Raw genomic sequence first — 25811 nt, forward strand, 5'->3', positions numbered from 1 at the left:
TTGCTGTGATGAAGCCTCCTATAGTATGTGTGAAGCTGCCTCATCACTGACTGTCTTCATCTGAAAAACTAGAGCTGGTCACTGTTTTACTTTTGTTCGAGAAACATAATGACTTCTCACAGCTTGTGCTTGTTCCCATTTGAATTAACTGCTTCAAACATATTTCATATTTGGGAGCAAAAAGTGACAATTCTATCATGCATCATCAAAGAACAACCAACAGTGTGTTTCAGTCTGTTATCTTGTTATCTGAGCCTAATGATTACAGATGATAACAGATGATCTCGGCAGCAACGAGCCAGAAGAAAATGACCAAAGTAGTTTAGTTGGAACATGCACACACAGAATGTGCATGTATGCTGTTGTCATACAGTGTGCAAGGCAACATTTTATCTGACTTTGGAGCCTGTTAAGGGGAAATTTAAGGGAGAAAAGAGGCTCAGTTCAGTCAAGGGTAACCTGTAAGGATCAGCCTGAAGTACATGTGCATCAGAGTGTTATGGTCTGTATGATTCCACTTCTTTTACTCTGAGTTATTCTCAGGGTTGGAATAAGTATTATTAGTATGGAAAAATGCCCCAAAGTAAAGGTGCATTAAAAGTTTTCCTCAGCTAAAAGTAGGCTTATGCTGTAGAAGTATTATCAGCAAATGTACTTAAAGCACCAAAGGTAAAAATCCTCTGACTTAACATGTAAGCATCATTTACTGCTGGATAGTTCAAAGACGTTGCATATAAATTAATCATATGTACACAAGTATTCCGGGCCTAGTGGAGAGAAATGCACATTACTTGAAATATTGTTGCAGTATAAAGTAGCACAGAATCGAAATACCAAAGTGAGGTGCAAATACCTAAAAATTCCTCTTACTTGAGCTATTGCAGAGGTACTTTCCACCACGCACAACTTTAATCACATACACACATCTCCACCATCCTGCCATCCCCTCCTCCCGTCTGCCAGACGTCACACAGGCCCACCAATCGCCTCCTGTGTTTATCCTGCAGCTTTTATAAACCGGGACAGCCGGAGACAGGAGCCCTACACTGCATCAGTTTGTGCCGGTAACGGAGAGCAGACCTGCACACTTCTCACCAGCACACTTTCAGTCTACGACACTATAACTTAGCGTTTCATAACAATTCAAAGTCCAGCTTCCAGTTTCTTCTCCAGTTTCTTTTGGACTGTCCCATCATGCGTCTCCAGTTTGCCTTCTGCGTAATGACCCTGCTCGTCTGCCCATATCTGTTGGCCGAGGCGCGGATTGCCAAACGCTTCGCCATCGGCTGCCCGGAGAAGTGCGACAAGTCGCAGTGCGCGCCGATCCCCGCTGACTGCTTGGCTGGCGACGTGCTGGACCGCTGCGACTGCTGCCCGGTGTGCGCGTCCGGCGAGGGCGAGCAGTGCGGCGGCACCGGAGACCGCGAGTGCGCCGAGGGGATGGAGTGCGTGGTGACCGACGGCGTGGAGGTGTCCGCCACCGTCAGGCGGAGGGGCAAGGCCGGTGTGTGCGCATGTACCAGCTCCGAGCCGGTGTGCGGGAGCGACGGCGTGTCGTACCGGAACATCTGCGAGCTGAAGCGCGTCAGCAACCGCGCGCTGAAGCTGCAGAAGCCGCCGGTGATTTTCATTCAGAGAGGAGCCTGCGGGAAAGGTGAGAGCTGAGCGCGCGTGTGTGTGTGTGTGTGACACACAGAGAGAGATTGTATCTGTAACAGAGAAAATGAAGAGGGCAGGACTCCGGAAGTATAACTGCTTCCACACAGCCTAAAGTGTGATAAGACAGTGTGTGTGTGTGTTTGTGTGTGTGTGTGTGTTTTGAATCTGAACTTGGATGACCTCAGCAGCGGTTCACACACAGCATGAACTTTCTCATCTTCTCCAGTCTCCATCCACACTTATTGACATATTCATGGAGTGCACCATGTTTTGTGGCCCTGACCCCATCAGTGTCACCATGACAACGCGCTGAAATGGTAGCAACTAGCAAGCCAGGTAAACTAGACCACCAACTGCAAAACCTCATCATGGCTAACTTTATATTAAATGGTTTGCAAAAAACAGATTTTTTTCCCCGATGCCAGTGAGGCTGCAAGTAGCGATTCAGACATTCATCATTGAAGAGATGATGAAGAGATCTTAAAATTTCTGTCCAAAACTCCAAAGATATTCAATGACGGAAAAGCGACAAATCCTCCACAAGAAGATGGAACCAGAAAATGTTTGCAGTTTTCATTTGAAGAATGGCTTAAATAACAAACCGATTATCAAAAATGTTGATTCACTTTCTACTGCAAATCGTCAAGAGTGGAAAAAGCCGAAATATGCAGTTCCACTAATGGCCACTAGATGTTGCTCCAGTAAACCAATGGCTACATTGAAGTAAATGGAAAAACTCCCAACTTCTCTCCACAAATGCAAAGTCACTCAAATTGTTTTCAGTCTGGGTCTCAGTAGCTAGATTCATTTGCTCCATTGTGTTTCTGAGCTGAGATAATTGTTTCATGAAAGACTGGCTGGCTGTTTGCCTTTGGTTCCAATATTTATGTTAAGCTGAGCTAACTGCCTGCTGGCCTCAGCTTCATATTTAATGGATAAATATAAGAGTGGTATCTCAGTGTCTTCTCATCCAATCCTCAGAAAGAAAATGAGTCAGCATATTTCCCAAAATGTCAAACCATTCCTTTCCTTTACTCGTGTTGCTGCAGCTTTACTCAGTCTTGTCTGCCCAGCTGCTAATTTTAGCAAACTTCAGATCGATATCTGTGTGTAGCTGAGATCACTGAGTTTTAGGATTATCCTGTTATCATCAGATATTTCTGTCAGAATCCTCCAGGTCACTTCACATAATGCTGGAATGTTTTTCTGCGTAACAAAAGAGTTGAAACTGGATAAGCAGAATTAGCAGTGATTCAGTGGTTTGGGTTTTGGGACGCAGCTGCAGGTTGAAACAGAAAAACGCTTTTCATCACAACTTCCACTCATGTAAAAGGACGTTTGGATATTTTACAGCATCAGTGTTCAGTATCTGACTCTGTTAGAAGCTGCTTTCACATGACATCTCTCACCTTCCTCTCTGTCTCTCTGGCTTCTTTCCATTCGCTGATCGGTCAGATCTGCATCTGCGTCTCACACTGCACCAAACTCTCTCTCTCTCACAAACACACGCACATGCACATCCACGCACGCACACACACACACACACACACACACACACACACTCTTTATGTTATCTTTACAAAGTTATAATGTCTTGAAATTAGGCCAGGACATCCTGAGAGCCTGCCCTGTGCTACAAAAACAAACAGTGTTCCCCTATGAGTGTGTGTGTGTGAGAGAGAGAGTAATGAAAGCATATTACTGCCCAAAAACACACACACACATACACACACACACACACACACACACACACACACACACACACACACACACACAGTCACTGTGAGGCTGCAGCTGTGAACACACCAATCTGCTGAGAGCAGTTTCTTTCTGACTCTTGGAATTCAACAAGGTCAACCTCTTTCTTCTTCTCCTCCTCTTTCCTATCACTATTTCCCCCCCCCCTCGCCATCCTCTTTCATCTCCTCCCTCTTCACCTCCCCATGTTCCCTCTCCTCCTTTCTCTCATCTTCTGTCCTCCTTCCATTTCTCGATCTCCCCTTCTATATAATCTCCCCACCTCTCCATCTTTCGTTTGCCACACTTTACTTTTCGTCTATCACATATCACCTCTTTCCAAAATATCTCTCCTCCTCTCATTCCCTTTCCTTTTCTCCTCATGCATCCCTCTTCTCCTCCCATATTTCATCTTTTGATCAAAGAGGGAAGTATAGCGAGTTATTCCTCCTCTTCATCACCTTACTCCTCTCATTTCTCCTCCCCTCTCCTACCATCTGTTCTTTGATTCCTTTCCTATCTTTCTGTCCACCCATCTCCATTCCCTCCTCTCATTTCCTTCCTTCCTCTCCTCTCATCTTTCATCTGTTCAACCAGGAGAGACAGCCTAGTTTGATTTGAACTTTTTGAGCTGAGGAAAGAAATCTGGAAGATGTCAGTGACACATACACACATACACACACACACACACACACACTCACACACACACACCAAGTCTTGTCTCATGATTCATCTCTTGGAGCTGATTGGTTGATTGTGTAACTTCCTGAAAAGACGCAGATCTAGGTCAAACTGTTATTTCACCCAGATTTGAAGGGATCAGAACTGTTTTTCCTTTTGTCATTTATCATTTTTCTTTTATTTTTTCTGCTTCCTGTGCAGACCTGCGAGTTCTTTGTCCGATTGACAGGCTTGGATACAGCATCAACAAAACACGGTTGCACAGTGACTCAACTCTTTCAGGAACTGGAGGAATTTTTCCCAGTTCAGGCTCGTCCAGCTTGTAATGAGATTTCACATAAAGTACAAAACAGGGTGTCGTTTTATTTTAGGCGAAGCTGCAAAAATGTGCTGCAGCTTTTTTGGTGTTATAAGTGTGGAACTAGTTAAAAAGCCATTTTTATTGATCACATAAATGTTCCATGGCTGCTGATCATTTCACCAAAATCAGTTTTTGCTTGATTTTCATTCATAAGAGTTGCAGATACAAACATAGCTGCAAATATATATCAATTCATTTTTTTTTCTGTAATTAGTAAAGAATGATACAGGTATTATATTATATTATTCTTGTTGTTGACAAATGTCATGAACCAAAGACCAAAACCAACAGTGTGCTAGTCCTTCCCACAATACTTGCTAACTTCCCGACCCTGTTTGTAGCTCTCAGCCCCAAATCCATTGCAAATCCTACTGAAGACATAAATATTTAAAAACACAAATATATAGCTTCCTTTTTAAAATAGGCTCAGTAATTTCCAAAAAGTTGGTCACTGCAGTTTTTGCTAACGTTTCTCAGACTGGAGGAAATATTGCATTTATTGGGGACTATTTTCAGGTTATTATTATTATTATTATTATTATTATTATTATTATTTACTTTTCTAGTGAGCATTTCCAGCAGCAGTTTTTATTTGAGTCAAAATAACCTACAGTGTGTGTGTTCATGATATTGAAGGAACATATCACTCAATGCAACAGTATGGCTCACTGATGATGTAGTTTTCCATTAACAATGGAGCTCTATGGCACAGAGGTAGAAGATCTATCAGGCTGTGACACACACATGGTACTGCTTTAGCAGACACTGTTTTGAACGCTCCTTGGTGCATTCAAGGACACTGATACCTGAGCCGTGATCGTTAAAATGTACCTGCTGCTGCTTTTCTGAGTGCAGTCATGTTCAGTGTAGAACTGACCCTTCTTGACCTTCAGTATACAGTGTGCAGGGCTGTTACCGACACCTGCAGTGTGGTCGCTATGTTTCCTCATTCATCTGACTGGCTCCTTTCAGTTTACTTCAAAGCTGCAGCAGCTGGCACACCGCTAATCCTCCAGCCAAACATCCAGCCAGCCAAACACACACACACACATAAACACACCAGTGTCTTCCAGACGCTCGGCTGCACCTGAGGTCTAAGTGAACATTCAGCTGCTCAGTCAGATTCTCAGAAAACCTCACCTCGAGTCATGTGAGTTGAACAGCATGAATGACAGAAGTTCAAACATGAAGAGCCTCGGCCTCAGCAGTGAATGCTGTTCAGAGGAAGACCAGAACTACCTCACTAAGTGGTGGCAGTGAAAATGTCCAATCAGGATTGAGAGTTCACAAACAAAGCCTCTCTGCTAAGTTTGCATTAAATATGTATTTTTTGAAATGAAGCTCAAACTGTGTAAAATGTCAGTATGCTGAAGTAAACTAAAGAAATAAAGCCAGATTTAATGTTAATTCTCATGATTCTGACACACACTGGCCTTGTTTCATCATTTGACACCTGTAGCACAACCCCAATGTGCTGCAGAGACAGAAAATAATAAGCGTGTTTTTTCACTTTGTATAGAAATATTGCAGTTTTCCAAACAGCCATGTTTGTTTGCACCATGGAGCATATTTTACATGAAGTGCCTTCATTTGCTGTTGAGTTGCAACTGGTCACATGTTTTAAACATATGTGCATCAGCCCTGGCTGCTTGTGATTGGTCAGAGATTTCATCGTATAGCAGCCGTGGCTTGGTTTAATAGTGTGTAAAGTCTTAATGTCTCGTCCCACGTGCTGCTTTAAATCACTCTGCTTTGAGAAAACCAAAACACACAAATGTGGGAAAGTGTCTTCTAACTGGTCCCAGCAGGTGGGAGTTGGCAGGACCAGTGACCAGTGAAATGAGAAAAGAAAGTAGCTGTGACAGATGTTGCAGCACAGCTTAAGTAAAACCAAAGTGTGGTTACGCATGGACTGTCGCAGTTTTGTCCAAAGATGTCCGAACATCCCTCTCCTGCTATCTCTCTGTATCTTTTGAGGCTCTGAGTCATTTCCTTTGTTTTATAAGCATCGGTGGGAGCAGCAGACGGTTTACAGCTGCTCTCAGACCTACAGTTAGTATACTGCACCCCACATCTGGATTCAGTTTAAAACAACAGCTACAGTTTGGGTCCCTTCACACCACCCGGCACCACGCGCAGTCAGGATGCTTCAGATGAAACTCAGCCAACTCAGACATGATGTGGCAACACAAGCACACAGTCTACTCTGTCACATGATCCGACAAAGTTCAGGTTTATTTGAGACAACAGATGATTGACAGTTCACTGCTTCATTCAGAGATTAACATGAAGGCGTGTGTGTGTGTGTGTGATGCAGTTCACTGACTTTGTCTTTTCCCTCCTCCAGGCCAGCAGAACCCTGACAGTCTTCGTTACAAGTACAACTTCATCGCCGACGTGGTAGAGAAGATCGCACCTGCCGTCGTTCATATTGAACTGTACCGCAAGTAAGAAAAACTACCTGAACAACAACCTACTCACAAAAACCCTTTGTTTGTTCATGTTTCCAGTTTTTTTAATTATCACTTGCTACTGCTAACACACACCTGCAGTTAAACCTGTGATAACTTTAGTGCAGAGTTTAGAAGTAATGCTGTTTTCAGTTAACATGAATTTATATGATTATGTTGGATCAGTGTAGAGGTAGAGCTCATGTTGTTGTTTGAGGCTACAGTATAAGTCAGAAACATGTTCCCGTCTCTTCCTCTTTCTGCTCAGGATGATATTTTCTAAGCGGGAGGTGGCAGTAGCCAGCGGCTCTGGCTTTGTTGTGTCAGAGGACGGACTCATTGTCACCAACGCTCACGTGGTGGCCAACAAGCACAGAGTGAAGGTACGTAAAGCGGTCAGTGCAGGGGACAGAGAGGACTTACATCACGTTTTTCTAATAAATTGTGTTGGTGCTAGATAATTCTTGTAATTTCCCACTTCATGGTTTTGTTTCATGGTTTGAAATGACTGTGATATGACAGGTGGAGCTGAAGAGCGGAGCCACGTTCGACGCCAAGATCAAAGACGTGGATGAGAAGGCCGACATCGCTCTGATCAAGATCGATGCACCGGTGAGTAGCGAGAGAGGGATGGAGAGAGGGATGATGGGACGACATGGTTCAAGTTCAAGTTTTTAGTTGTGAAAGTGGAGGGCAGTCAGAAGAGTGATCAGGAGTTGACCGGCTGGGAGGGATGGAGGTCCTTTCATTGTCCCAGAGTTGGTTACCTGAACTGTTTATATATTTGTAAGATTTTTCAGAAAGTCTGTGGGAGTTATGAATCTCTCCTGTGTCTGATATCATCTGAGACAACACTGATTTGATTGTGACAAAACTGATTGATGCATCTTACGAAACCTCATCTCACCTCGATTTTACGACGCAGCTCTCCAGAAACGTCCTCTTCTTGTGTCCCCTCGTGCCCTTTTTCTTTTTCTTCCCCTCTCAGACAGACTTGTTTTTTCCTCTCTCTCTCTGCTCCTCTCTTCTCCTCCCTGTTTTTTTTTATTTTCCAAATCAAATTCAAGTATTTATTTCTTATGGAAAATATGTTTTTCCTGAGCGTTCCCAAAGCGGAGGGCCTGCTTTTAATTTTAGCTCAGTGGGATCTTTGAGGTGAGGCACCTCAGCAGAATACTAGCATGACTCATGAAAGTGGATCTCTGCGGAGCAGCTCAGGAGACAGAGGGAACTTTTTTATGTGGGTTAATTTGGGTTTTCGTTTTTCTCGCAGCTCTTTGTTTTGGTCCAGGGATGACTGAGCGGCCGGGTTCAGCTCAGGAAGTGAGGTTATCCGCAAGATTTATGCAATGGAAAAACATTTTTAGCCTAAGAAGGTCAATGTGTCTCATTTTTTTACAGACATTGGGCAGTCAGAGCTACAACATCCTCCACAAGGTCAGACACTTAAAGGGGAATGTCATTTACATGGGTAAAACTTAGGAATTTTGATGCCAGATTAACTCACAAGAACACAGTGATAAGTATGTATAATCTCTCCAAGTATTTAAATCTGTCCTGAGCCCTGAATTAGACCGTCCACTCCATTTGCCCTCAGTTAAAAACCCATAAAAAGAACCAAGACGTTCTGCATCTTGTTTGTGACTGGACATAACAAATTAAAGTTGTGGATATGTAAATAGACAGAATAAGAGAAAACAGGAAATAGGTTAATGGAAGTGATCCAGCTGTGCTTACAGAAGCAGACAGGATGCATCATGCAACTCTGATCTGGATTCTGTTTTCACCTTATTAAAAACTCAAGATTTGAGAAACTTTATGCCCTTTTAAAAAAGGACCTCCCATATTCCCTGCACAAGTTATTCAAGGTATCACTTTGACATTTGCATTGGACCTTAAAATGCATAAAGCATGAAGGCCAAATGGCAAAAACTCAAGATGTGGACAACCGAATATTTTTCATCAAAATAAGACCAGATAGTTTTTAACTCCAAGTAGGGGAGATGTGGGTAATGCTGAACTGTCTCTTTACCCCTCCAGTCTGTCAGTAAGGCAGGTTCAGACCTGTTAATGCCATCTAACATCCTCCCTGCCATCTGGAACCATAATCAGCAGAAAGCATGTTTTTCAGGGGGATGAAGATTCTTCCACAGAGTCACACAAACACGCAGAAGAAGAGCAACATCACCACAAGCATGACTGTGGGATCTTGGAGCTGATGTTTGCCCAGTTTTTTTTAAATCTTTCAATTTCATATTCGCATGTCAAACGTTCCTTCAGAGATGTCTTCCTGTTAGAAAAACGTCTGAAGTCAAGCAGTTTCACTGGAAAACTGCAAAGATAAAGAAATGTGATCTGTCAAAACTAGCAGCTACCAAAACTGTGAATCTGCCAAATAACAAATTACAGGTTTGACTATGTTATATAACTTAAAGAGAGGATTGCACTCACTTAAATGTAGGTTTTTCATATATTCATATATGGCAGAAGAAAGTATGAATATCCCCATGACCTCATGCAGGCTCCATATTTAGAGATTTGACAGATACTCGTTGAAGGTTCTTATATTTTCTCCAGAAACAAACTGCTGCTGCTGCTGTTGTTGTGTGCCTGAGGTTTAACTTTAGAGCCAATGTTTGATGGGCAGAATGAGAACGGCTTGTACACAGACAAACATTTATTCAATACGCAGAGACACTGACTCCGCAGGACGTGAGTTCATGTTTGCCGGTCAGACAGAGACCATCATGGTTTTCCTCTGCATGTTCGGGCGCGGCGCTCGGGCTTAACTGGAGCCTCGGGGCATGAAATTATGCAGAAATCCACAAACTGCTCAGCACTTTGTGGTTGTGGTTTACATGCACCCAAAAACCAAGAGGCAACTGTACTTCTGCAAAAATGACTTACAGCCCTCCACACTCCCACACATCCAACACACACACACACAGACAGACACACACACACACACTCTTCCAACAACTTACACTCGCTCGCACTTGTCTCGACCGATTGTTGATGTTCTGTTTTCGTCTCGTCCGATTAAGTTACAAAAACTGAGCGTGATGGCGCTAGTAGAAAACAGGAAGTATTTTCACATTAAAATATTGTGAAGAGCAAACCTGAGTGCACCCACAGTGACCACTGACACTGCTCATATTTCCCCACTCACCGACATTTCATGGCTGTCTGATAGAGGAAGAACTAGTGGTGGCAGTGCATTACATACAGTGCAGGTCAATGTTAAACAGCTTTTAGCAGTAATTGGAAGTGTTTGCAGATGAAGCAGTCAGACGTGTAGCTGCACGTTCAGGGCAGATAAGCTTCTGCTTCATAGCTAACAGAGCAGATTCACGACCAAGTTTTAGGTTGTGATGAGATCCACTGTAAACTAGCTGCTAACTGCCAGCAGACAGATAAACCCAGTGGAGCATTTAGCAGCTAAAGACACAGATATTTCTTTCAGTTTTCAGCAGAGACCAAAAATAAAGCTAAAAGGAGAGTAATATTGGACATAAATTCACTTAGGGGACAGAAGCAGGACTACAAATAAAAGGTAATGTGTCTCTGTATCTGCTTTCAACTTTAAAGGTGATAAAATGTTTTTACAGCTGGTTTCTGTTTCCCTTAAGTGGCAAAAAAATCAGTTATTGCACATTTAAAGCTCCTACACATGCACACAGGTGTTTTCACTCTTCTCAGGACTGTGTGGGCATGCATAAAGTGCCCTTCACATCATATTTCCACAGTAACCACAGCCGGCTTCCTCCTGACTAGACGTCTGATGAGGGAAGGTAAATGAAAACACCTGTGTGGGTGTGCAGGGCCTTTAAGACCAGATAGGATAACGGCCAGTCATTGGTGATTCTGTGGAGCGTCAGGTTAGCCAGTGAGGGCTCTGAGTGAGCAGAGCTTCTGTCCAATCAAACACTGGCTGTATTTGAAACTGTCGACTATGCTGGCAGCACGTTCACATTATGACCAAACCAGCAGGAACAACAAAAATACCAACTATAGTGACTTGTTCTTAACAAAAACAACAAAAACGAACCTAAGCCACTGAGGGGCTGCGGCTACCTGCTGGAATTAGTAATTGACGCGTCCGTCGTCTTCTGGGTCCAATGAATCCAACACTCGTTTGCAATCATCCACATTTATTTATAGATTTACGCTCTTGACACTATGCTCCGGTACTGAACTGTGCATACAAACAAATAGGCTCACATAATTTGCCACAACGCATAAAGTCGACAAACACGATCCGACGTGACGTGACGGTCAAAAAACTGTTTGCTCTCTCATTCAGCAGCACACCTGCTGAGTAATTACCTCTTACTCTATTTAATAATTTCTGCCCCCACAGTTCAGAGCGCCCCCTACTGTGGCTTCCAGACAATAAACAAAAAATAAACACAAATACACATAACCCAAAAAATGGCTCTAACACCAACAATTAACAAGTTTTATGAAAAGGCTCCGAGTTTGATTGGCGGGTAACAAGGATAGCCTTACATTTCCAAAGCAACAGAAATACCAGGAGGACGAGCTGCAACTCACGTTACAACAAAAGGCATTACTTCATTAGCTGTGTTATTGTTTACGTCTTCCATTTTCCAAAACCAGAAAGCAGCTGAGCCTGGCCTAGAATACTGCAAAATGAATTGATTTAACAGTTTAATTCTACGGACTACTATGAAAAACAGTGTGCATCCGTTGGTAGTATGTACGTACGACACAAATTTGTATATTGGTTAATGAAACTGACTTTTTGATAAATCCCACTGAGCAGACTCATGTTTTTTTAATGATTACGTGTGATACAGGTATGTGCTTCAGTCATCAGTGTCGGCCTGCGCTGCTGCTACTGAGGCTGGTTTCCCCTGAGCATGTGCAGACAGGAGATCTCTGCTGTTGTTTTGAGTCTTAACTCACCCACTGAAGCCTTACGGCGATATTCCACCTTGATCCAGCATTGATTGTTTTCCACGTCACGTGTCATGAGCGGCTTATGGAAACTGCTTTCGGCTGATCTGATCAGCTCATAGGATTTAACAGGCTGGGACATCTGAAGGCCAACAGCGGCATCTGATCCATACTGATACTACTAATACTTTTATTTACTATAATGGGGAGGAACTGCTGCTACTGCTGACACTGCCAGCTTTTTAAAGTTACAGAGATTCAAGTACAGCGATCAGGAGAAAATATCCACCAATAATTTTAGTTTTAGGAGCAATTGTTCGCACACAGAGTGAATTCTCTGCGCTGTCCTGTTATTTTTTAATTCACAGATTTTATCCCCTCAGCAAATTCCTCAGAGAGTTGGCAGCTCTCTGCTCTGTTTGTTCAACCGCACAACTAAACGGCCTCAGTCTGCTCGGGGTGAATAAAGCAAGACAGAAGGGAAAGAGTGGAAGACAAAAAGAGAATTACAATGAAAAGATGAGCGCTAATTTCCATTGCATGTTTGTCGTAGTTGTAGCTGGCCTTTTTCACAGCAGAAAGAGCACAGGTGTTACTAATAACACTAATGATGTCTCTGTTCTTCACCTCAGCATGAACAATACCAGCACCCTGAAACTGAAGCAGCAAAGTGTAATTCAGCCCCCATTAGTTTTAATATTTGCACCTCTGCTCTTCATGCTGTGACCTGTCAAGGTGTCTGTGGTGAAAAAGCCACATCGCTCCCCGGGGCGAGGTGGGGCTCCATCAGCACAGACGCTGAGTGTCTGCACTCTGATTCTTGATCAACACAAAATCGACTTTTAAAACACACCCAAGACACATGAGGAAGAAATAGAAGCAATGGGGAAAAAGTCAGTTAATGTTAGCAAACAGTTACCTGTTCACACATCGAAGAGGAGCAACACCTTTTTGCTCTGCTTTGGTCTCCACCAACTCCTGAGAAAAGTACTTGGCTCTTTAGCTGCTGAATGCTCCACTTTCCTCACCAACTCTGCTGTTTGGTGATGATCAGAGCTTTTCCTCCGAGAGCGCTGACAGCTCTGCAGAGATGAGGGGAACTGCAGAGTCACAAAGGCCCTTTCACCTCTGAGTCATTTGATTCATGGTTGAAATGGATTACAGCAGCTTTAAACTCAGATTCAGACCTCCATGTCTTAGGAAGTGAGCGTTCTACACCTGCGACATGCAGTTTGAATTAGCTTTTTCATTGGTTTGAGTGGTGTGACAGCAGAGGCGAAGAAACCTGGTTGCATGAAAACAAAACAATCTGCATGGCAAGATACAACTATGAGTGTGTGTGGTTGTGTGTATGTGTGTGATTTGAGCTAACCGGCCCTGTCACATGCTTACTGTACTCGAGGTTTTATACGTGGTGAATGAATGGACTGAGAGAGATAATGAGAAGGAGCGAATGATGACAGAAGAAGAAGAACAAAACCACTGCTTTGTTCCTTGTTGTGGTCTTTGTGTTGGTTGTTGTGTTGCACTCTGCTGTGCTGGCGTCTCTTAAATTACTACTGAATGCAGCCCCTCGGCTTTGTAATCGCACCCTGGGCAAAGTGCTGTCACCCTGAAAACCACAGAGCGAGAAACACGGTCGTTTTCCTGGAGGGCGGAGCTCAGCGGGCTGCGTTGGACGGCGGCTTCGATGGTTCAGCACAGGCAAACAGAGGAGCTTTATGTTGAACCGATGGAAAGCTCTGATTAGAGGAGCTGAATGAATCCATTCATAACCACCTTGTTTATGTCTCTATACGCTTGTTGGTGATTTGTGTGAATGTATGGGGCAGTGTGGGGACTGACCTCAAGCAGTTTCCCACTGAGATTTATGATAGAAGTATTCATCACATTAATCTGTCTGTGAATTGAGCTCAAACTTTGTTTTAAGTCTCTTGCCTTGCAGTCAAATATGTATTTTAACACTGATGAAGAACAAGACGATACACAAACTTTGCTGAATCACAATCAGGTAGAAAAAGAAACATATATGAGCTCACAACTAAAGAATGCTGTATATTTAGGTGAAAATTAATTAAAAGTATACACACACCATACTTAACACAATAAAAGTGTTTATATATAGGTGTCAGTGTATATGTTGGCAAATCTGAGGAGAAACTGGCTGTTAAAGTATTAATTGGGGCACCATCATGTTTAAAATAAACATGATTTCACTTTACTTGGCTGGAGCATGTGCAAGAGTTAACAGAGTAAAGTTATGAGAGAGGAACAGTGAGGCTGCAATGGAGACACACTTCAATCTCAGATTCTGGCGTCTGTTTCGGGCTCCACATTTTATTTTGCTGACTCATCCACGGGACACACTGTCTCTCTCTCTCTCACACACACACACACACACACACACACACACACACACACTCATAGACGCTACCGTACAAACTCCTCAGGTCAAAGTATGGTCGTGTACAGATGCGTTGAGCATACCTGTGGTTTTCAGACAAGCTCTTCGTGCATGTCAATCAAAGTTGTGCACAGAGTGAAAAAAGATTTGCATTTCATCTTCACTGGTTGGTCTGGAAATGTCTTCATCACTCCACAGCTGCCCTCAGATGTAAAATGCATTCACACGTGTCACATCTGCCTGCATCTCTTTCTCCGCTTCGTTTCATGTGCCTCTCACTCCTTCTCTCCTCTCTCCATCCTTCTCTTATGTTTCTACCCCTCTGACTTGCTAAAGCATACCAAAAGTGGGTCAGAGTCTCCCGGCTTGTTACTTAACAGAGGAAATGGGCAGCAGATGTGTCTGTCATCACCGGGGAAACAAGATGCACACACGCACTCATTGAGAGACAAACAGACGCTTGTCATGCTCGGTGGAGTGTGCCGTAGATGAAAGTTCGGTCCGAGCATCGCGGCTGCTTTATGTCTCAGTTTTTCTGCTCTGCGTCACATCTGGGGCTGAAGTAGGTTAGTAGGACAACATGCAGGAGGCCGGGACACAGCTCACGGATGTAAACCGAAGTGAAAAATAGTGATTTGGATCCGCTTCAGAATTTAATGGTTTCTTCCTTTGCTCGTGCTGCACCTTTCCACCAAGTTTCATGACAGGCAGGCACTAGTTTTTCCGTGATCCTGGTGAAGAGCGAACAAAACAAACCAAAAACATGACCTCCCCGACGAAGGTGAATACCTACGAATAAAGCAGGAGATAAATAGAAATACCACATAAATAACCGAAACTGCTCTAAAATCAGAAGCCGATAGAGAAAATAAGATTCAGAGCCTTTAGGCATTTATTTGAAAACCATTTTGGCAGATTTTTGCCTGAAAAAAGGGCAGAGTTTTATGACTTTAATATAATTTGACTGGGACTCATGTCACTCGTTTTTATCTTGTAAAATGAAGGTAAACATACGATAAAGCTTTAACACACACACACACACATGCCTTTGTGTGTGTGTGTGTGTGTGTGTGTGTGTGTGTGTATGTCGACTGGCTTAAAAAAATTAGCAGTGGCAGAGCAAACAGCAGTCTGAGTGTTTCCTGGCTGTAATAAAGTAGAGAGAGAGAGAGAGAATGGTAGAGTGACACCATTCTCTAATAAAATTCTATTAAAGTCTGTTTTAACAGATTATTACATATAAAAGTCTTTACTGCGCTCTTTGAGTTCAAACTTTCTGTGTGTGTGTGTGCGTGTGTGTGTGCGTGTGTTTGCAATAGTGGTCAAGCACCCTCGGCTTTTATATGACAGCACTGGAAACTGCTGTGGCTGGGATGGAAAAGCTAATAATTATGAGGCAGTAAATCCGACATGCAGGCAGATCTGCGACCTGCAGCCGCACAAACAACAGAACCAATAAAAATCTGTTGGATTCGTCGGAAAACCTCTCCAGCTAGACTTGTTCTGGATCTCTGTTCCCGTCTTTGTTTGCACCATCACATCACACTCATGCTGTAATGACACCTGGGTGTGATTAATCTCTTTGGCGAAGAGAGTGCACTTTTTTTTTCTTTTTTTTTTTGCATATTTACATACAGACAGGCTGGCAGAAAAGTGCTGAAGCAGCAGCCAAGGCAGCATTAAACTGTGGAGAACTGCCCACTGAACACATGTTGGTGAGAATCGATTGATATGATGGAAAATATGAGAAAACTACAACTGGGAATGGAAAATAGACCACATCCTGCTCTTGTGACATGTTATTTGGCAGGATTTTTATAATTTTTTAAAAATCAAATCACACTTTTGGTGATATTTGTGATTTTTTCAGTAGCCATTTAATGTTTGCTGTCTGTGATTGGCTCTCTGTATAGTAGTTTTCATCATCACTGGAAGTGTCAGGACATTGACAGGAAACCATCTTTAGTCTTCTGTATCAAAACGGCGTGAGACAATGAATCCTGTGTGACCGCCCTCTGAACAGATTGTGATTGCTGCCGTGGCCCCTCTTGGCGACCCCCCTATGATTTTTGAGGACACACGCCACCTCTGAGTGGACTGAGTGGCAGGTTGGACCGCTCTTACAAACTGAAGGAATTTAGAAGGCTTACAGATGTCCAACAAAGTCTGACTGACACGTTGGTCGGTCGTGGTGGAAACGAGGTTGCGAGCAGTCATGAATGGAGATTTAGAGTTTGGGACGTGTATGAAGAGAAGCTTCGTCCATATTGAGAGCTGACGCAGCTCTCCACAGGAAATCCTCGTCTGCCTCCAACAGCTTAGAGAGAAGAAACTGCTGTTTACCTCTCTCTGTGTGTGTGTGTCTGCATCTGTGTGTGTGTGTCTGCATCTGTGTGTGTGTGTGTGCCACCTGTCCAGTGACCTGCTGCTGTTCTTTCATTCATGGTTCATCATCTGTGTTCATTTGATTCTTATTCAGCTTTTATGGAGGACGGTGCCTTTTTTTTTTTAGCATCTCCAAACTGAAAACAGGCCAAAAGTATAAACCAGGATTGGATTAAACAGTGTGTTTACAGTATTTGCCTGTCCAGCTAACAAGCCTGTAATAGACCCGATCTAATCATTACCTCGAAGGCTAAGGAGCAACATTAACTAGCATCATTAGCGTGTACAGGTAATGTAAGCACATCCACAGGCTGGTCGTAGATGCTATTAAAGTTTCAGGTAGTGCAGATTGTTGCTAAGAGCTGTTTTGAGCTGCAAAAATGAGCACATCAGGCATTAAAAGTAGAAAAACAAACAATTCATGTAATTCTGTACATTAAATGTCCAATAATAACAGATAATACAGTCCATTTACTTTTTACTGTCAGCTGTCTTTGTTCACTCTTTCAAACAGCATTTGAAGACAGTAATAAAGCTCTGTGATTTGTGTTGATTCAGCCATTTTTTTTCTGTTTCCCTCCTGTGTGTGTTGGGTGGAGCAGATGAAGCTGCCGGTGCTGCTGCTCGGCCGCTCGGCGGATCTCCGTCCTGGTGAGTTTGTGGTCGCCATCGGCAGCCCGTTCTCGCTGCAGAACACCGTCACCACCGGTATCGTCAGCACCACCCAGAGGGGAGGCAAGGAGCTGGGCCTCCGGAACTCTGACATGGACTACATCCAGACGGACGCCATCATCAACGTGAGTAAAGACACGGAGGCGTGCAGACAGACGTGCCCCGAGGCGGGGAGCTCAGAGCGCTGTGGGGAGAACAAAAACACTCTGTGGCTTTGAGGAGGTTTAGCAGTTTTTTCTCACAATGGTCTCCAAAATTTGCAAAAACGTAACACGATCCAAATTGTTGGCATGTTTACATTCATGGTTACCATGTGTGTGCTAGACTTAGTATAAATAGATGTTTGTGGAAGTGTATTCAATGTTGATCCCGCTGTTCCCTGAATAGTTAAAACCGTTTGCATCGACCTGCTGATTGGCTGGATAGAAAAAGTGACTGAGAAGGAACTCAGAGCATCTTTTGATAAACACTATTATACAGCATGGTGCACTTAGCACGAGGAGCACATGATCATCATGATAAGGTCATGTAGACCTGAGATCATCCTAATTAATTGATGGAGAATGAAAGCAGTAGAAGTGTGACTACTCATTATTACATTGACGCCTCATTGTTTATCGATAGTTTATCACATTTCTCTCACTTTAGCAGAGATGTACTGTTTTCTTTCCTTTTACATTCTTTGTTTCCTTATTTGTTTTCTTGCAGTACGGCAACTCCGGAGGACCACTGGTCAATCTGGTAAGTGATGGAAAACCTGCTGGAGGAGAAACGAAATACAAATTTGCTTCCAAAATGAGATGTCGCCTGTTTGAAATGTATTGAACGTCTTGTATTTTTGTGGTGGTTTCACAAAGTATCATATACTCATGTCCTCCACATCTGCTAACTGTCTCCAATAAAACACTTTCATTTTCACGTTTGATTCGGCATGTCAGGAAGCCCTGCTACCTGTAGCATCTTTCCACGCTCACTTACATTCTGTAATGTTCCTAGAATCACAACCCGTATTTATTACACTTCATTCAGATTTTTCTTTGCTGCATAATTTCGCTTTCGCTACATCAAATATTAAGCAGATTAATTACAACAAGATGTTCAATATGATAATAGTTGGGCATTTGAATGAGCTTTCACTTGTTGTTTGGGCTGAAATTGAATGTTTTGGAAAAAATGTCCAGTCATGTGCTGTTTATATCACCCTGAGATTCAAGTTAATTTAATTCTTACATCACCTCTCTATCTTTGAAACAGGACAGAATCACAGTTTCTTATTACTGGGATCACATCCATATGTTGCGAAACAGAGATATACGTAATCTCATATAAACAATCACCAAGGCCCATAAAGTCCTTATTAGGAAAGGTAAATAAAGAGTTTAGGTAATGCTTGGCAAATAGTCCACAGCTGACTCTGATTAGAAGTTTGTTTTCATCTGGCTCGTTACTAAACGAAGAATAACGTGGCGTCAGAAAAACTGTTTAACAAGTTTCATGAGGAAATTTGACTTTTACTGCTGGGCGTTATCGATGGCAAATGAGTGTGTGTGTTTTTGCACTGTATGTGTGTCCCACAGGATGGAGAGGTGATCGGCATCAACACTCTGAAGGTGACAGCAGGAATCTCCTTCGCCATCCCCTCAGACAAGATCCGACAGTTCCTGGCAGAGTCACATGACAGACAGGCCAAAGGTTCGCGACACTTTCACTCTTTATGTTCTGAGTCGACATCAGAGACAGAGGGAGGCGGGACAACATGTGTCCACAGTATTATTTCACAACAGATGTGAGCTCATGATGCCTTTCATGTCAGAGACATGTTGTTGACTTCAAGTCAGGCATCACACTGACTACAAATTTCACAAATGATCCTGAAAACAAAGCTGCCTGCCCGCCTGCCCTTGTACTATTTTTTCATTTAAAAACAAATAAATAAATAAGCTGATAGAAGACGATGACAATGCTTACATGAACATATGAGGGAAGGATTTTCTCAACTATACAAGCGTTTCCTTCTGCTCTCCAGGTAAAGCAGTCCAGAAGAAGAAATACATCGGCGTCAGAATGATGAGTCTCACTCCAACGTAAGTTCCTGGATCTAATGACATCATAACAGTTTGGATTTTCATCAAATTACAATAAACATCTGTTTGGTTTTCATGGTGAAAGTTAGCGATTTTGGTAAGAGATTTGAAAAAAAAACACAGGCTTGAATATGTCAGTTAAGGTTTTGGTCGGGTTTTCACTTAAATTAATGAAAACACTGACTCTGTCCTTACAGTCCCAGTTTTTTTGGACATGTAGGGATAAAGTTTCATTAATGTATTTCTGTGAGATCAGACTGTTCAGTTTCTGAGTGTTTCTGCAGTGAGATGAGGCCGTCTGATTAATCTCCCCAGATCCCTGACGTTCAAACATAACAAGGGTGGTGATCGTATCGAAAAAGTGACCTCAGCTTCATATATGCTCTCAAATGATGAGTTTAAATAGGAATGTAAGTTGACGGAGGCCCGGTCCACAGCCTACAGGTCAGAGTAACGCCCAGGCTGCTCCTCCAGAGCGGATCGCTCCAGGAAACGCCTCAAAACACCCAAACAAGCTTCACTTTACGACAGCTTATTAATTTTAAACATACCAGTGGGTTTTAGCCCACTCACCCACCATATGTTACAATACTGTTGTTCTACAGGGAGAAATGAAAACTTTCCTTTCTGCTACATTTGAGGACTTTTTAAGGCAAAAAATGCCCCAACATTACATGTGTCTTGTCTTAGCTCATGAGTGGTTTTTGCCTGGTGAAAGTCATACACATCAGAGCATCCTCGAATTGAAACGTTTTAAGAATAGTTTATGCAAGAAATGACCATATGTGACCATTTAGCATCATTTTATTAGAAATGAGTTGCCTTGCTAGAGCCACGACACATGATCCTGTGTATAATCATGTGTGTTTCTGTGACTGTCTACACCAGGCATCTCAAACCGGTTCCATAACGCGTGGCTGCAGGTTTTCATTCCAACCCAGGAGGAGCACATCAGGCCAACCAATCAACATCAAGGGATCACTTAGTTATCAGCTGAAGACTGAGATCAGCTGATTAATTGATTCCAGCCTGGTGTGTTCCTCCTTGGTTGGAATGAAAACTTGCAGCCACGTGGCCCTTTATGGAACCGGTTTGAGATGCCTGGTCTACACAGTCCATCAGTGTGATGTTTTTTAGCAACCAACCCTCAAATCTCACAACAAAAATTAAAGGCGACTAAATGTGTTTTCATGGTTAACTGAAATGAACTAAAACCAGTGTTGCATAATTTTAGCTTCCTCCGTGCACCTGGATCTTGTTAGCGAGTGTCCACTAGAATCTGTTAAGCGTGAACAACTTGAATAAATAAGTACATGTCGACTGACTCATCCGGGTGGTCTTTGGACCAATCAGCACCAAGATGCTGAATCAGATCTGTACTGCTGAAGTTGCAGCTTTTAAAAGCTTAGGAGTGTCACGATTAATCAGAGCAATGCTTTACATGTTTGAATTTAAAATGAGTCACGCTGCAACCCCCCCCCCCCCCCCACTTCAAGTTGAATTAAAATCAGACTGGTGTGTGTGGACATGTAGTACAAAAGCTCATGTTCGGCTCTTTCCCTCGTCTTTTCTCCCCGCAGGCTGGCGAAGGAGCTGAAGGAGAGGCAGTCAGACTTCCCAGATGTCACCTCTGGGGCGTATGTCATTGAGGTCATCAGCCGAACTCCAGCAGAGACGTGAGTGTCCCTCCCATCACCTCTTATTCCCACATTAGCTGTTGTTTACTGCCCGATACGTCTATTTAACCAGCTGTTTTTTCACAGCAGAAAAGATCTTAGGATACATAATTCTGCATTCATCATCTGGAGTGAGTTTGATTTTCACACCAGAGGCACAGGTGGCACATTTTACTCTTCCAGTAGTTCAGGAGGTCACGTTCAGTAAAGGAGCTTGTCTCATGGGAAAGTAGATAGAAGGGTTCATACTCACTCCTGCAGAATTTTCTCCCTGGAAAGATTATTAGTATCCACATGAAAAGCTTGTTGAAAGCAAACCGCAGTGTTCCACCTGCATAAACAGCAGGTAGCGAATATTTTCTTGTTGTCTGGTGGGTTTATTTAGAAACCCAGGCGGGAGTCAGGATGAGGATCTGATCTTGTTGAAAGGACATTTATTAGATTTGAACTTTCTGGATATGGAAAGTTCACTCCTGGCTTTTAAGCTGCTGTTTTGCTTGTGGAACTGGGCTGAAAGCTGGCAGCGGAGCCAGAATCATGAATGTTTCCCACCCAGACTGTCCAACTCCCTCTGGCAGGGAGGACAAACTACTTCAGTCATAGTTGAGCGCATTTCTCTTTGCTCTGGAGGTGTAGCCTCTGCATTTTAGTACCAGAAAGAAACTGCCTTGGATTCACCTCAAGAGCTCAATTAGTGAACACGTTTTGATTGATTTTTGCCCCTGGAAAATTCACATCTTAAATATTTCTCTATTGTATATACAGTATAAATGGAGGAACAAGAAACTAAACAGAAGAAGAGAAACAACAGAAAATCACTCTAATCAGAGGAATACAAATCGGCTAAGGTCTATGACGAGAAAATAAATCAGAAACTAGAATATCAAATTTACAAAACAAAAAACACTCACGAGGAGGAAACAAGAGCTTACGGTTCAAGACTGTGACTGTGACAAACGGGGGAAGACAGGCTCGGGTGAATCGCCGACGGACAAAGACACACTGGCACAAGACAAGGGAGACGCAGACTATTTAACACGTGGAGGGTAATCAGGAACAGGTGGAAACAATGGGTAATCAGGGCGGACACACGGGACACATGAGGAAGGGCAAGTGCTCTGAAACGAGAGGAGAGTTAGACCTTCAAAATAAAACAGGAAATGACAAGACAAAAACCCCACGACGAGACAGACCTCACCGTGGTGTGACATATACAGTATGTGACTACATAAGCAGCAAATAAGAGCTTTTACAAACAACACAAGTGGAACGAAGTATTAGTACGTGGTTCGGATTTTAAGGGACAGGATATAAAATAAAGGAAGGTTATAAAAGAGCTATAACCTGAGATATCCTGCTAAAGACAAACACAAAACTGGACTGGACAAACTCCCGGCTAAGCCAAAAATGAGTTGGCAAAGAGGTGGAGCGTGGGTGGAGCTGAGGCGGACCAAATGAAGCCTGGTTGCTGAAACCTAGCGGCTAGCTGTCACTCAAAGCAGCCATGGCATAATTATGCGTAACTTTAAGATTCAGTATAATTTAAACGAGTGAGTTATGTATCATCAACGGGGGAATTAGCTTTATTAGCAAAACTGTTTTAGTACCAGGCTGTAAACATGTTTATTTCTCCTGTATAGTCGGAAGTTTTAACATGGGGTCTATGGGGATTGACTCACTTCTGGTTTCATTTTTCAGGCCTGGAGGCTGCTGCTGCAAACACCAAATATATATTTGTTTGTGATGTTTGTTTGCCTTCACTCTTCTTTCTTGGTGGCAGAGCCGGCCTGCAGGAGAGTGACGTCATCATCAGCATCAACGGCGAGCGAATCACCTCGGCCAGCGATGTTAGCGCCGCCATAAAGCGGGACGAGACGCTGCGAACGGTGGTGAGGCGAGGCAACGAGGACGTCATCCTCACCATCATCCCGGAGGAGATCGAGCCTTGACCTCTCAGCTGAATGAGCAGACGATCAACTCAACAACCCAAACGGTCAACCAATCCCGAGCTGGCTCTCAGTGTTTTTCAACCACTTATGAACACTTTGAAAAACCAAGCAACCAATACGGGTGTGTGTGTCTGGGGCCACACCTACTGTGTTTAAGAACTTGTAATTATTAGTACTACTACTACTCTTCCATGGTGTTACGCTCACACACAACTTCAAAGGTCCAACTTCATTACTCTGGGAACTGAAGCATCAACCCTGTCATCATATTTCTCAAATTTGTTTGAATTATTCTTCTAATCTCAATTTACTTTCCATCATCACAGACCTTTTAAATTATACTAACCCCATCTGTCGCCACAAAGTGGTCACCGCAGGCTACCGTAGTTCTGTTTCATTGCGTATGTTCTTGATGGAATATTTTTTGATAGTATTTGTGTTTGTTTGATGACAGTTTTTCAAAAAAAAGGGAATAAAATTATTTTCAAAAGTGTCATCATCATTACTGTTTCTGTGTGATCACACACAGGTTCCTCAACCAGCCAAAAGGATCGAACAATAAGCACAACAGTGTTTTGTACTTGCTCTGAATATTCTGTACAACTTTATTTTTCACTTTTGTAACATTTTTTTGTTAATGACGAATAAACTACTCCTTAATGAGGTCTATAGGTGGCAGGTAGGGGATCCTCATGGAGCCTTCTAGGATCCCCTGAGCTTCTGAGGACATGTTGAGGTTTCTTAACCCTCTTCCTCTTTGTGGAGTGTTATGTTTCCACATCATCACGGATTTGGTTTCTTATACTTTCTTCTCCAAAGTTAATCTCCAATCAACAGCTAACGTTGTCTGTGCTACAGTTTGACTTTGCTCCCGTCCATTAACAGGCAAGCTGACACATCATCCAAAGCAAGACCCTTCCACTGTTACGGTCTGTTGCTGTACATGAAACAGAAATTGAAATGAGAGTTGACACAGTTACGATATATATTGCTGCTCTCTTCTTAACTGTTAACTGGTATGTGTGATAAGTGTTGGCCAGCAGATGCTGAGAATATTATGTGTTAATCAATATTACATCCAATGTAATGGGATGTTCATATTGTAGTGAGCGAAACACAACAACTTTGCTGCATTGCTGTAAAATTAGCACCTAGTTGGTGAACACGGTGAAGCATTCAGCCGCTCAAGAGCCAGATATTTTCCTCAGAGGTGGTGGAGACCAAAACAGAGCTAAAAGACGAGTGAATTCTGGACTTAGATTCATCAGGAGGCCAGAGACTTGACTGCAAAAAAATGCTAATGTTGCAGCGTCTAAGTAAATTAGCCACAGTTCTCCATATCAACTTCATGAGGCAATTGTATATCAGCGCTGTGTTTGCAGCTTGTTGTGCTGCCCCCAAGTGACCAAAAACATTGTGGCAAAATAAGTATTGAGTTTAAAATGATTCATCACAGACAAATGTACTTGTCTTCGTTACAGATGTACCACAGCAGCCAAGTTCTGTTCACAAGGAGACGGAGAAAACAAGTTGAGAAATAACTCCATCATCTCTCAAACATCTTGTTCTCCACTCTGTGATGTGGTGTGTGTCCTCCCTCTGAGCCATGTCACACACCGAAAGACTGAGTTCAACACAGCATGACACAATCTGCTGGCTGGCAGTGTGTGTGTGTGTTCATGTGTGTGTGTGTGTGTGTGTGTAAGCCCAGTGGAGCGAAGGTCTTGCATAACACTTGACATAGTTAACACAGTGAGGTTAGTAATGTGCTCTCTGCACAGGTTCATTCAGGGGGTCAGTTGATGTCATTGTCATTGGCTTTCTCATGGGGAGCTAAGTTAAGCTACTGGTGCTGTCCTGGCTGGTAGATCTGAGTGTTTTAATACTGTAACAAAGATAGAACAGCCATTAATTTGTACAACAACTGCATGTCAAGATGCTTTGAAAGCAGGCCGGGTGGTGACTTATGAATGTTGAATGCTAAAAAATAATTAGACTTGGTTAAATGACAGCATGTTCAACAGGCCTATGAATTTCAGGAAGGTGAGGAGGATGGTGGGATGCGACTGAAAGCTCCAGGACTGATCATGAAAGGACCTTCTGGTGACATTGTTTTGTCAAAAAAATATTTTTTCATTAATTGAATTATTATCAAGTATTAATGTGTCCACACAACACTGAAATGCACTCTCAAATTAAGCATGTTTTACAGAGCTTTGATAATTAGCATGATCAATTTGTATGGCAAACCAGAGTATGCACGTAAGATCCAACTGTGATCTGCACCAATATTCCCATCATACCATCTTATCTGCAAGAAGCCATGGAGGCATTTACACCAAACAAGGCTATCACCAGAAAGCTTGGCGATAAAGCTGGGTTGAATGAACAGTGACGAGGTGGACATGAACAGTCCAGCTGCTCAGTGTTTCCTGAAACAAGAGAAACTTTCAACCAAGCAGAAAATCAAGCAAACAAACTGAAAACAGGCCTATCTGACATCTCACTCAGCTCCAAGGAATGGTGGTGGATTGCAAACACACTTTCTGGGAGAAGTAACAGACATACCTGTCATGGAACACTTGGCCGTTCCCCACATTACAGTAGGTGAAAAGGCCAGTATCTTCTGCCAGGCCTGGAAGACCAGAACCTCAGCACCCATTCATCTTCTAATGAAGTCCATTTGAGACCAGAAGATGTCAGGGACATTAAGCCATCATCCAAGCTGAGCTATCACACAATGATTCTTTTCAAGATGCATTCAACCTGGAAACACTGCTACCTAGAGGTCACCACCACGCCATGCAGGGCTCACACCAAATGCCCTGAGGGG

At 42.9% G+C, this 25811-nt stretch overlaps 1 protein-coding gene across 1 annotated transcript; it reads left to right on the forward strand.

Annotated features, from left to right (window-relative positions):
- The first annotated feature begins 1031 nt into the window (after positions 1-1031).
- On the forward strand, positions 1032-23682 carry LOC121624847 (serine protease HTRA1B-like). The gene is made up of 10 exons (XM_041962784.1): positions 1032-1654; positions 6786-6885; positions 7157-7271; positions 7411-7500; positions 17200-17394; positions 17978-18010; positions 18847-18961; positions 19296-19353; positions 20934-21029; positions 22810-23682. Exons 1-10 carry the CDS (start codon positions 1195-1197, stop codon positions 22976-22978), a joined length of 1431 nt encoding a protein of 476 aa, XP_041818718.1. The 5' UTR covers positions 1032-1194; the 3' UTR covers positions 22979-23682.
- Positions 23683-25811: the final 2129 nt, after the last annotated feature.

Source organism: Chelmon rostratus, chromosome 21, assembly GCF_017976325.1.
Source record: "Chelmon rostratus isolate fCheRos1 chromosome 21, fCheRos1.pri, whole genome shotgun sequence".
Taxonomy (NCBI): Eukaryota; Metazoa; Chordata; class Actinopteri; order Chaetodontiformes; family Chaetodontidae; genus Chelmon; species Chelmon rostratus.

What these genes read in the sequence shown, in the direction of transcription:
- LOC121624847 (XM_041962784.1), top strand. Translation starts at nt 1,195, where the DNA reads ATGCGTCTCCAGTTTGCCTTCTGCGTAATGACCCTGCTCGTCTGCCCA. An exon ending in GAGAGGAGCCTGCGGGAAAG is followed by an intron (nt 1,655 to 6,785) that starts GTGAGAGCTGAG and finishes TCCCTCCTCCAG; the next exon opens with GCCAGCAGAACCCTGACAGT. An exon ending in AGACGGACGCCATCATCAAC is followed by an intron (nt 17,395 to 17,977) that starts GTGAGTAAAGAC and finishes GTTTTCTTGCAG; the next exon opens with TACGGCAACTCCGGAGGACC.